Source organism: Anabrus simplex, chromosome 2, assembly GCF_040414725.1.
Source record: "Anabrus simplex isolate iqAnaSimp1 chromosome 2, ASM4041472v1, whole genome shotgun sequence".
NCBI classification, from domain to species: domain Eukaryota; kingdom Metazoa; phylum Arthropoda; class Insecta; order Orthoptera; family Tettigoniidae; genus Anabrus; species Anabrus simplex.
The window spans coordinates 201,454,492-201,467,265 of NC_090266.1; the positions used below are offsets into that span (position 1 = coordinate 201,454,492).

General features: G+C 39.9%; 1 protein-coding gene across 2 annotated transcripts in view; it reads left to right on the forward strand.

Moving 5' to 3' along the window:
* The window catches only part of LOC136864008 (regulator of nonsense transcripts 2), a 514,509-nt gene that overhangs the window by 175,245 nt on the left and 326,490 nt on the right, over nt 1-12,774 (forward strand). For both annotated transcript variants that reach the window (XM_067140503.2, XM_067140504.2), the window contains exons 7-8: nt 7,871-8,054; nt 8,136-8,308. In XM_067140503.2, coding sequence (XP_066996604.2) covers nt 7,871-8,054; nt 8,136-8,308 — 357 coding nt within the window. The remainder of the gene's footprint in view (nt 1-7,870; nt 8,055-8,135; nt 8,309-12,774) is intronic.

Here is a 12,774-nt window from a genome sequence, read left to right on the forward strand (position 1 = left end):
TTTACGCAGACGTGCCAAGTCCCCTGATTTGAGCGGGAGACTCCCGATTTTTCATCGTTCCTCCCGATCTCCCGATTTTCAGAGCAATATCCATAATTTTCATATTATTTTAAACTCCCACAAATTTCCTCGTATCGATATATGGCTGAGTATGGCTGGTCGATAATAGTTCTAATAATGATACCAGATGGCAGTACGGGGCACGGTGGCCAGTCATGTGCTCCTCTTTGGTCTATAATAGTCATTATCTTTGCAAGCGAGTCAAGCGAGTAACTTTCTCTTTGGAGTAACCTAACCTCAGAAGTAGCGCACCATAGTCGTTCTACCCGGGGCAAGACCTGCAGAAGTGCTCATGTTGTGCCTCAATATTTGTTTTGGCCAAAATGTCAAAAAAGAAATATGATGCAGTGTTGAAAAAAAATAAAATGAAGTGGCACATGGCTATTAGTGCCGGGAGTGTCGGAGGACAAGTTCGGCTCTCCAGGTCTTTCGTGTCGTGATGAGGATGAAATGATGATGAAGACGACACATACACCCAGCCCCCCGTGTCAGCGAAATTAACCAATTATGGCTAAAATTCCCGACCCTGCCGGCAATCGAACCCGGGACCCCGGTGGCCAAATGCCAGCATGCTAACCATTTAGACATGGCGCCAGACAGTGTTTAAAAGTGCTTATAGGGAAGAATTTCCATGTTTGAGTGAATCCAGAAAGGGACAAATGTTCATATTCTGTACTATATGTAGGTGTGAATTTTCAGTTGCACATGGCGGGAAATGCAATATACTCAAGCATATGCAAATGAAAAAACATAAGGAGAGTGTCCAGTGTGTAGAAAGAAACCAGAAACTTAACTTTTCATGTAAAAACCAAGATGTAAATCTTGTGACGAATGCCAAGGCGTTATTTACGTCATTTATAGTAGAACATAACCCGCCTATGCCTGCTGGTGAGATGTAGTAGTTACAGTGCACTATGTCTGCTGGTATGGGTTATAGCAAATTTGTTACTTTCATTGACCTGTCTCAGTCTCATCCTTGGCTTTGACAATATGAAAGTGACTGAGGTATGGGTGATGCTAGTAATACCATTGCTTATGCAGCCAGTCCTTGTTATGAATGGTGTGAAAATATCGCTCATGGGGTCAGTTGGTGCATGCATTTCAGTGGGCTTGACAGACTGATGTGTAATAGCAACGGCTGGCTCGGTGAGGAAAGCAATGGGAAACTATCTCAATCCTCATTTTCTTAGTACGCCTCTTCAGTGACGCCTAGGCTATTTATGACAGCTGTTGGCGGAGCTGCAGAGGATCAAACCAGCCTTCGGGCTGAATACCCAACATACATACATACAACCCGCCTGTTAATTGTGCCGATCACGCGGGACCTTTGTTTCGCAAACTGTTTCCTGATTTGGAAATTGCTAAACGATATGGGTGTGCTAGAACGAAAACTGTGGCTATCATTACAGAAATGTGCGTGGAAGAAAGGGCGTAAATTGTATGAGACTTGCAGGTGAATGCAGTTTCTGTTGCTACTGATGATAGCAATAAAAGCAACTTGAAAATATATCCCATTGTTGTAACATTTCTTAGGCCTGAACTCAATGAAATTCATTGTTGTGTACTCTCTGTGCCTAATTTGGAAGGGGATGCTACTGGAGCTAACATTGCCAATCTTTTGCTCTCAACTTTTCGGGAATTCTGCATTCCATTAAAAAACTGCCTAGCTCTTGGTGCTGATAATGCTCCAGTAATGGTAGGATTGAAGAATGGTGTGGCAGGATGTTTGAAGCGGGAAAATAGTAACAATCATCGTAGGCTGCTCTTGTCACCTAATTAATCTTGCTGCCAAGAAGGGTGCGGCATGCTTGCCCGTAGATGTAGATGAAAGTATAATTGATATATTTTTATTATCTGGAAAGCAGTGCAAAGAGGAAAGAAAAGTTCAGAGAATTTCAGACTTTACACAACACAGATCAGGAAAATTCTGAAGCGTGTGCCTACTCGACGGTTATCACTAAGAAGGTGTTTAAATAGGTTTGTGCTTCAGTGGTTACGTTATTCAGGAGCGAAATTGTGAGTAAGGATTCTCAGATGGGAACTTTGAAGACTTACAAAATTCCTAAGCACAGTTTAAGTGCAGATGTGTCTTGTTTGTCTGAAAAGGTTAAGGATTATCATAACATTTCACCTCATTCCTCAGTTAAAAGGAAAACTCAGTCATCAGTTTCACTTTTTAAAAATGTAACTACTGATGACACTAAGAGCCATACATTGTCACGTGAAGAACGACTTTTCATGTTCCTTTCATCAAATTTACATAAATCTTTTTGCCTTATTCTCTCAAGTTTTATGGATATCTTTGAGAATCCAAACGTAGCTCTTCAGCCAAGTATGCCGCACATCCACTTATTGAGGTCAGTTTTGGAGGAACTATTGAAGAATGTGATGGCAAGGTTTGTGAAACCAAACGTTATTAGAAGATCCTCCTCTCTCCTTGATGTAGATTATCATACTCCAGCAAATTAAAAGGATGATTGTGATCTGATGATAGGGAACTCTGCGTTTGTTTTAGTGAACACCTTGAAGTCTGAGGAAAACTGCATATTCTTTAAGTCTGTTAGAAAGTGTTTCTCTTCATCGTGTGACTACATGGTACACAAATTTCCATTCAAAGATGAAGTTTTAATTAATGCAGAAGTTGCAAATATTTCTGCTATAAGTAAGGCATCATTTTCTAGGCTTGGATTTTTCATTAACAAGTGTCCGAACATTTTGACTAGTGAAACGGAATGTTTGGATAAAGAAACTGATATTCTGAACTCCCAGTTCTGTAACTTTCAGCTTGAATAAACAAACCCGTCAAAAGGAAGTAGTGATGTTCAATGGGCATTGGTAGGTCAGATGAAATCAGCTGATGGTGTACTTAAATATGACAGACTCTCTAAGGTGATGTTTGCTATTTTATCAATTCCACATAGCAATGCAGAATGTGAAAGGATTTTTAGCACAGTCACAAAGAAAAAAACACAGTTCAGATCCTTGCTGTCTGAACAAACTTTGGAGAAACTTTTAACCTTGAAATCAGTTCAGCAAGCCAAGTGCTTTGAGCAAAAATTTAGTTCCAAGTTTCCGAAGAGGGCTAAGTCAGCTACTGGTGTGTTGAACAACAATTAGTCGTAATGTGATCACCATGTTGAAGGATGAGAAGTGACATGTTCCTACAGTTCAGGTATGTCCAGTATTTAGTATTCACATGTAAATGATGAAAAATATATATATGTAGGCCAAATAGAATTGTTAATGTATTGAATTATAATGAATTTGTACATGTTCTGCAATCAGTGATGTGTCGTAATACGTCGTGATTTTCTGCCAAATTTCTCCTGATTTTTCACTTTTGAAAGTTGGCATGTCTGTTTACGACTTCTTGACGGGGATTCGAACCCACGTCCTTCCGGGCGAACCGAGCACGCCTTTACCGCCTCGGCCAGGCAGCCCCTCTGGAATGAACTACCACCTAAAATAAAAGACTTGCCTCTAACGCAGTTTACAAACCCTGTAAAAAGATGTAAATCGCTGTGTGTGCATGGACGGGAGTGAAAGGGAGAGAAAATGTTGTCGAGTGAATGAATTACTGTACGAGTGTAAATATGTGAATAATGTAATTATTGTATATATTAGCTCAGTATATCTGTGAAGCAACTAATGTACATGGGGCTTGCCCTTTTTTGCTAGACCATCCATATAATCTGTATGACTTGTGGTAAATATATATTTTTGTTTACGGCCATTAGAGACCACGTTAGGTGACAGTTACATGTTTCTGGAAACCTTCTTCACAGTCCAAAACTTTAGCATCCTTTCTCTGGCAGCCTGTCTTCTTTCTTCTGTCTGCCCATGGTTAAGTTTTGGTTCGTCATGGAATCCCTGGAATTTTTCGATCACTGACCTAAACTTTGTTCGGTTTGAGATGTCTTCTGAATTTAGTCCCACCTGTTGGAGATCCTTTCTAACCTCCGTGAACCATTTGTCCGACACTTTAGGTCTGCTGTCTAGTATTGTGAAAATCCTTTTCGTTACTCTCTTCTCATCCATTCTAAATAAATGCCCATAGAATTTAAGTCTCCGTTTTCTCATGGACTCAGCCTTTCATTGTCATGGTAAAGTTCTTCCCTTTCTCGCAACCTGTACTGTCCATCCACAATCTTTGGACCCATTATTTTGTGAAGGATCTTTCTTTCGAATTTCTCAGCTTCTCTCAGTCCCGCTTTCCCTGTCATTTGGAGGCATTCACTAGCGTACAGACATTCCGTTTTAATCACTGTATTGTAGAGCCTTAGTTTAGCTCGTCTGGAGATGGTTTTCTTATTGTACATAGGATATGTCCTACAAAAAGCCACAGCCATCTTCTCCTGTCTGGTGTTGTTTGCTTCTCTTTCATTAGTTTTCAGTTGCACTATTTCACCCAAGTACTTAAAGCTATCATCTCTCTCTATTTTACCGTGTTCTGTCTTCAGGTACCGAGCGGCTATTTTGATGTTTGTTATATATTTAGTTTTTTCGAAAGAAAGCTGTAGTCCTGCTTTTTCTGCTTGTAGTTTTAGTACATTCAGCTGTTCTATTGCTGTGTCAGTATTCCTAGATAGCAGCGCAAGGTCATCAGCAAAGGCAAGGCAATTAATCATGACGCCACTTTTTGACCCTCCAATGTATACTTGGTTAAGTAATCCTTTTCTGTCCAGTTCTTTTTCCCATTCCCGGATAATCTTCTCCTACACACAGTTGAAAAGAATTGGTGGCAGTTCATCACCCTGTCTGACTCCTGTTTTAATTTCAAACTGCTTGGAGATCTCTCCCATGAACTTCACTTTCGAATGTGTCCCAGTAAAGTCTGCTTAAAAATTGCCGTTGTTTTGGCATCGATTCCAAATTCCACCAATATATTGAATAGCACTTCACTGTCGACTGAATCATACGCCTTCTTGAAGTCTGCAAAAACCACTACCAGATCCTTTAAGAGATGATTCTCTAGTACATGTTTCAGACTCCAGATTTGATCAATGCATGATCTTCGCTTCCTAAATCGCACTTGATACTTGCCTAGTTGGTGATCCACTTGTTCCACAAGTCTCCTCTGTAGTGCTTTAGACAGTGTCTTATATGTTACAGGTGTGATTGAAATGCTGCGGTAGTTGTTAGGATCTGCTCTATCACCTTTTTTTGTGTAGAGGATGAATGATAGCATTTTTCCAGTCTCCAGGGATAGCTTCCATTTCCCAGATATTTTCCATTTCTCGCCTTAAAATTGTGATTGCAATTTCTCCACCACTTTTCAGCATCTCTGCTGTGACAGAGTCTTCCCCTGCATCTTTGTTGTTCTTTAAGCCTGCAATTATTTCACAGAGTTCTTTTTCGTCAGGGGGTGTTGAGTTTTTATTCTGTTGCTTTGGATCCTCTTTTGGCCATTAATTTTTAGGTTTTAAACAGTTCAACAATTTCTCAAAATATGTAGCTAATATCTCACAATTTTCTTTCCTATTCACAGCCAATTTTCAATCTTCCCTTCGAAATACCATGGTAGATGGTTGATACCCATGTATGTGCTCTTTAAAGGTCCTATAAAAGTTTCTAGTATTGTTCTTAAACTCCCTATCAATACTTCGGATTTCTTCAGATATTTGATTTCTTTTGGCTTGCCGGAGGGTCTTTGCTGTCTGTTTGCGTACCTTTCACGTCTCAAATTTATCTTCTGTTTTATCTGCGTACCATGTTTTATAGGCTACAGCTCTCTTATCAATTGTTACATCACAGTCTGTAGTCCAGCATCGGTGTCTGCGAGTTCATCGCAAGTGTTTCTCCTTGAAATTGCAACATAGTCTAGTTGATATTCATCTAGGTCTTTCTGTGGAGCACACCATGGTTTTTTTTCCCTTGGTAGTCTTTTGAAGTACGTGGACATTAATTTAAGATCAAATGTCTCACATAAGTCAATATGTCTCTTCCCATTCATATTTGTTCTGGTTTGAGCCGGATAACCACCCACTATTTTTCAGAACTGACGTTCTTTCCTGACCTGCACATTGAAATCACCCATCAGAATTTTGACATGATTGCTTGGCGTCTTTAGCAAATCTTTCTCCAGTTGATCCCAGAATATTTTCACCTTATCAGGATATTTCTGTTGTCTTCGTTTATGGAGGCATGTGCATTGAATAATGTGTATCTCTTGTTTGCACATTTCAGTGTGAGAGTGGAAAGTTTATCAGAAGGAGAAGAGAAGTCTGTTATGGAGTCAATAACTCGTTTGTTTACACAAAATGCTGTGCCAAGTTGCTGCAGATTTCTTCCAATTTTCCGTCCAGGTTTACCTTTAAAGATTCTGTAATTTTCTGAATCAAACGTATTAATATCAGTAAAACGTGTCTCTTGCACTGCTAGTATTAGGATATTCTGATTTTCCATTTCATCCAAAGTCCGTTTTAATTTCCCCGTCTGAAGTAGAGTCTGTATGTTGATAGTTCCAAAATAGTGATGTTTCTTTGTCCGTAGATTTCGTTTTAGGTTAGTCGTGTTTGTCATTAGTACGTCATCAGTCTGGCTACCAGATGGCTCCAACTCCATCTTGCATGTTGGTACAAGCTCCCCAGATTCCGAAGGCTTGTTTGCGCCGCCTGATGCGACGATGGATTTCCATAGCTGGGTACCACCTGGGGTAGTTTTCCTTGAAAGTGTTTCCATCATGCATAATGTTACCTCATGGTAATGCCTGCTGGGACAGATTACTCTGTCCGTGGTTAGAACTACGGCTGTTAGCCATAGAGCCAGTTCTTCCGCCCTCTCAGCCGTTGGGAAATATCCGCTTCCGCCATCGAGACCGTTGACTGCAGTCCTTTTTGCCTCAGTTGATCTGCGGGTGTTTATTTGGCTAAGCCTTATTCACACCTGTCCTTCACATCTATAGGAACATCTATCAGCCATATGGGACGCTAGGCATAGATATCAAGGATACTTGTAATATGGGACGCTCCGTGTCGGGGTTAAAGCCTCCCACCCCAGTGACTTCCATGAAGTTATGCCAAACACTTACTCAGTTCAGTGCCTGACCCCCACAGAAGCTAACCGGGCATGGGATTTGTGGTAAATAAATAAATAAATAAATAATAATAATAATAATAATAATAATAATAATAATAATAATAATAATAATAATAATGATGATGTTAGTGGTCACTTCAGTGAGCGGGCGCAATCCATGATTTGAAAAACACCCCCAAAAAATCACATACCCACCTCCAGCTTGAACCTGTCCTTGCACACATCCAGGATGAAATGCTTCATGTTGCCTTCGTTATGCAGTTCCCGTCGCAATGTTCTCTTTCTAACAGGTTGGGATGGACCTTCATACACTGGCTGCAGCAATGCCTGTCAGGTTTGGAAGCGATTTTGATTCACAAGCCGTGAAACTCATCTCTGGTCCCTCTCGGTCAGGATCTTTTTTCGACCACAATTCTGGCGTAGTGTTTTGTGGCCGTGGCAACGCACCATATGGCCGTGGGCATGGCCAAACATGATTGCCCCTCTTTACCACTCTGTCACATCCTTACATCTACCCATGTTGCCGTACACTGTCCGCTTTAAACATAAATATCTCACTGGTCGCTACTGCCTTATGCTCACATAGAGGCAGTGCACATGGGGTTGAGCATGGGACTCGTTCGATGTGCATTTGGGTGACTATTTTTTTTTTTTTTTTTTTTTTTGTTCGGCGAGCTTACTGAACGCTAATAAGGACTCTTATTTTGTTTCAGTCTAGTTTTCCAACTGTTGTATTCTAACCTTCTCTTTGTTGTTTATTACTTGACTCTAGGAGCATCTTGAGCTTCAGTCTTTCATTAGACAAAACAGAAAAATTCTCCAGACCAAAGGAGAACTTAGTTCTGAGAGGAAGGAAAGGTTAGAAACTCTTCAAGCTTCATTTGACCGCATTTCAAATGGCACGCAACAGTTTGCTGAGGCATTAGATGAAGATTTTCCTGTTTTGCCAGAGGATGGTGAGTATGCATAATTTTATTCTGTGACCCACTGTGGACAAGAGTTTCTTATTTAGTAATATGTATTGTTATGAATTACAGAATCACTCAAAAATGAAACACTTATCATGAATGGAAGTAGTGAAAGTGAAGAAGGTACATCAACAGCTTCCCTCTGGGAGGATGAAGAAACAAGAAGATTTTATGAATGTTTGCCTGACATGAAGGAATTTATGCCTAGCTTACAAGTTCGAATTGCAGATCCAGAACCTCAGGTTTGTATTTGTTTAGATGAAAGTTCCATTGACCATTCGCGGAAGATAGTTTAGAGATCCAATATGGCATGGCTCATACGATGTCACAAATAATAAACATGGGTTGTTAATGCTGGTGAATTAAAAGGAGAGAGGAGCATTGGTCTGAATATGTTAGGATATGGTCTTGAGAAACAGTTGACCTGGATAGGTTAGAATATGGTCCGAAAGTGTAAGTCTCCAGGTTAGTGCTGTGAAACAGTCAACAGGCTTCTAGCATCCTCTGCAGTCTAGATTATATGTGACAAAAAGTAAGGTTATCGGCGCACACAGTGATAAATTGAAACTGCACGTTTTTCTTATTTTTACTAAATGCAGCAGCTCTGAGGTCAGATGTGATTCAAGCTCTACTGGAGACAATAGGAAATTTATCTTCATTATTGCTGGTCCAATCTGACCAATAGCAACACAAAAAGTGTTCACATTTCTCAGATTTACATAGTCTCTGTTTTTGATAAGTATGAATACTTCTCTGGGTGGGTTGGTGCGTCCCTGGCAAGCATAAAGGAAAGATCCCTTCTCCACATTACTTCAGGTATCATTTCACATAATTTTTCTATGATTTTTCACCTATTACTGATTAGCGGAAGCCCCACCTTTCTTTCTTTCTTTCTTTATCGAAGTCCAAGGAAAGGAAACCAAAACCCTGATAATTGCCGATAATATTGTTATTTTATCTGACTCTGCAAAAGATCTGGAGAAATTGCTGGATGGTATGGGCAGAGTCTTGGAGAAGGAATACAAGATAATTAAGTCCAAAACAAAAGTAATGGAGTGCAGTCGAACACTGTTAGGTGATGCAGGAAATATTAGACTAGGAAATGAAGTCTTAAAGGAAGTAGATGAGTATTGTTACTTCGGTAGTAAAATAACTAATGATGGTAGAAGTAAGGAGGATATAAAATGCAGACTAGCACAAGCAAGGAAAGCCTTTCCTAAGAAAAGAAATTTTTTCACCTCGAACATTGATATACGCATTAGAAAGATGTTTTTAAAAACTTTCATGTGGAGTGTGGCATTGTATGGAAGTGAAAAATGGACGATACCTAGCTCAGAATAAAGAGAATAGAAGCTTTTGAAATGTGGTGTTACAGAAGAATGCTGAAGATGAGATGGGTAGATAGAATCACGAATGAAGAGATACTGAATGGAATTGATGAGAGGAGAGCGATTTAGCACAGTATAGGGCGTTATGGAGAGCTGTATCAAGCCAGCGTATGGACTGATGACTCAAACATCATCATTTATTTATTTATTTATTTATTTATTTATTATTAGCTTGAATATTTCTTTTAGTTTTCTCTCATTGGTACTGCGTTGTGTTTGTGATTATCTGGCTGCGTAGCTTATGCAGTTAAGCACTTGGCTTCTGTACTCATGGTGGATTATTAGAATCCTGACAGTTCTGGTCGACATTACAAATGGTTAAATGTGAGAAACCCATGTTGTTAGAAGTACTGGTACATAAGGAACTCCTTTCAGGGAATAATTCCAACATTCCCTGTAATGCTCACAATTCACGCATAATGTAGAACAAGATTGTTTCATTCGTGCAGAAGTCTATGATAGAACTTGCATGTTTCTCACAACTCACTACATTATGTCGGTCACAGAGTTCAAATAAACATCCAGGTTTTGGATCATGGTAAGACTTCGTTTTGCATATTTTGTTATTATAACAGTGTAATGTGAGGTATTTTGTGAAATGGCGAAGCTCTTGGTTTGCGCTGGTCCAAGTTCTGTTTAGCTTGGTCTGTGTTGTGTAGAAATCCAGCCAGATTTCTTTCCATTTTCTCTCCCTTTCTTCTAGCAATTTCTTCCAGCTGTCCACAGATGGCAGAGCATGTTCTTGTTTAAGCTTCTCGATTACAAAGGCTTCTTTGGCTAGTTCATAGGCTATTCTCAATCTTGTATGTTAAGGACCCCCAAGAACAACCTTCAGGGAGTGTAATTTGACATCTTTCAGGCAGAGGAAGTATCTTCTGCATATTATATCCAAAGTTATTTCTATTCTATAGGTGAGGATTAGGATGAACTTGGCTTCAAATAAGGCCAAGGTGGAGGCAAGCAAGAATCTTGTTATATCTCTGATGTGAATAGCTTTCTTAATTGCTGCTGCCTTTTGTCTAGTGTGAATCCTGAACTAAGTTATTGTAGTCTGCAAGGTTAAACCAAGATATCTGAAATTATTGACTGTATTTTTTGGGACTCTTTTAAGGAGTATTTTATCATCTCAGGCTGGCCGTCTTCCCCTCTTGAATATCATATGGTCTGTCTTTTCTAAGTTTATTGTCATTTTGTTTATATCTGCCCACTGGTCCAGTGTGTCAATTGCTTTTTGCAGTTCTTTGTGTGTCATGCGACCACATCACTAAGTCATCTGCGCAGATGTTTATCTTCACCTTGTTAGCTTTTGCTTTACTCTTTGCACAATATCGTGAGTGGCTTTTTTAAAACGGAGGGTGTTAAGGGGGTTTCCTAATACACCATTTGTCTGAATGATATCCTCTGACACTGTTACGCTGTCTGAGTTGTTTCTTCCAAACATATTGTGTATCAGGGCTGTGAACTTGTCGTTTCTCTTCATTTAAAAAAATTTACAGTTTGCTTTACGTCGCACCGACATGGCTATGGTGATGATGGGATAGGAAAGGGCTAGGAGTAGGTAGGAAGCAGTTGTGACATTCATTAAGGTACAGCCCCAGCATTTGCCTGGTGTGAAAATGGGAAACCACAGGAAACCATCTTAAGGCCTGCTGACAGTGGGGTTTGAACCCCTCCTGAATACACGCTCACAGCTGTGTGACCCTAACCGTACAGCCAGCTCACTCAGTTCTCTTCATTGTCATCTCCAGTTTGGTGTAGATGGCATTCCTGTTTAAGCTGTTGAAAGTTTTGCAACAGTTGACAAACACTGTATGGAATATGCCTCGAAGAAGCCACAGAGTGTTTTCAATATTGTCTGTGAGGTTTTCTATGGCCTGTGACATGCTTCTTCCTTTCCTGAAGCTGAACTATTCCTCCGAGATTTTGTTTTCTTCTATGTGATTAATCTTGTCAACACTTTCAGAAGACTGTTCTCTAAAGTGGTCCCCTTACAGGAATTTGGATCATTTAAGCCACCTTTTCCTTCATTTATGTTGTAACAATAAGGTTGACCAAACTTTCCGTACACATTGCTCACATGTAGAAGAAGAAAATATGTTATATGGACATGGGTCCGGGAATGGTTTATTTCCATATTAGAGCTAATTTTCTGCAACACTATATAATACACTAATCATACAAAACACACAGAAATGACCAGCATTCTACGTGAAACTCTTTCTTCTGTGAAATCTTCAAGGTGCTCTTCATTATCATTGATTAATTCACCAACCCGCTGTCGCATTGAATTCCGGATGTGCTGATGTATCCCTGGAGTATTGCATATGGTCTCTTGGTTAGGTCTAGTGAAGTTGTTATTCCTAGGTGAACCAATTGCCTGGCCTTCACACTCACCAGTCTTAAACCCTCTAGACTTTTATTTGTGGAGTCATTTGAAAGCTCTTGTGTTTCGAACCCCAGTGCAAGATGCAGAATGTCTTTGTGCCCGTTTTATTGAAGTCTGCAAAATCATATGCAGTTCTAAAGGGATTCATCAGCGCATCCGGAATTCATTGCGTAGGCGAAGTGAAACCACGTGTTAAACATTACGGCAGATGGGTACAATATGCTGGCTGGGCAGGCAGTTTGAGCTACACCAGCTTCACTTCAGAATATTCCAGTGCAGTCATTTGAATCTTTTATGGAGCAAATCAAACAGTTCTCATTAGTCTTTGAAGTGCCTGATGCAAAGAGGTTTTTGTAATTTTTTATGGCAAACTCGATGACAAGACGTACAGCTAGTTTATAAAAGTGTTTATGAAATATTAAACCACAAAAAGGTAGTAGCAGTACCAGTTCCATAAATGTACTCGGAAAGTGAACAAGTTAATTACAGTATTTTATGCCAATTTTAGAAGGTAAGCACAGAACTGTCATCTTAGAAACTTCTTGAGTAAGATGCTTTGTGACAAAATGATGTGTGGAAACCACTGAAGATGTTCGCTGTAAATTATTAGTGAAGACACACTCAACTGTCAGTTTCTGGGTTCTGTGGGCTTACTAGAGTGGTCGTACCATCTCCTTCAGGGAGAGAGTTGCAGTCTACATGTTTGGTTCAGTGGACTACATGCAGTTTGAAAGTCGTAGTGTTAGAGTGTGGTCAGGCATATGCTGTGCTTCTTGTGAACGCTCAGGCAGTGTTTTCTATTTAGGCACATCCGCACTCTCACTGTAGCATGAGTACAACACAGCGTGTAACGTCACCAGTTGTTTACCTATCCACATAGCCCAAAATCCCATCAAGTAACACGAACCTGTAATAATGCAGTGAAAATAATGAT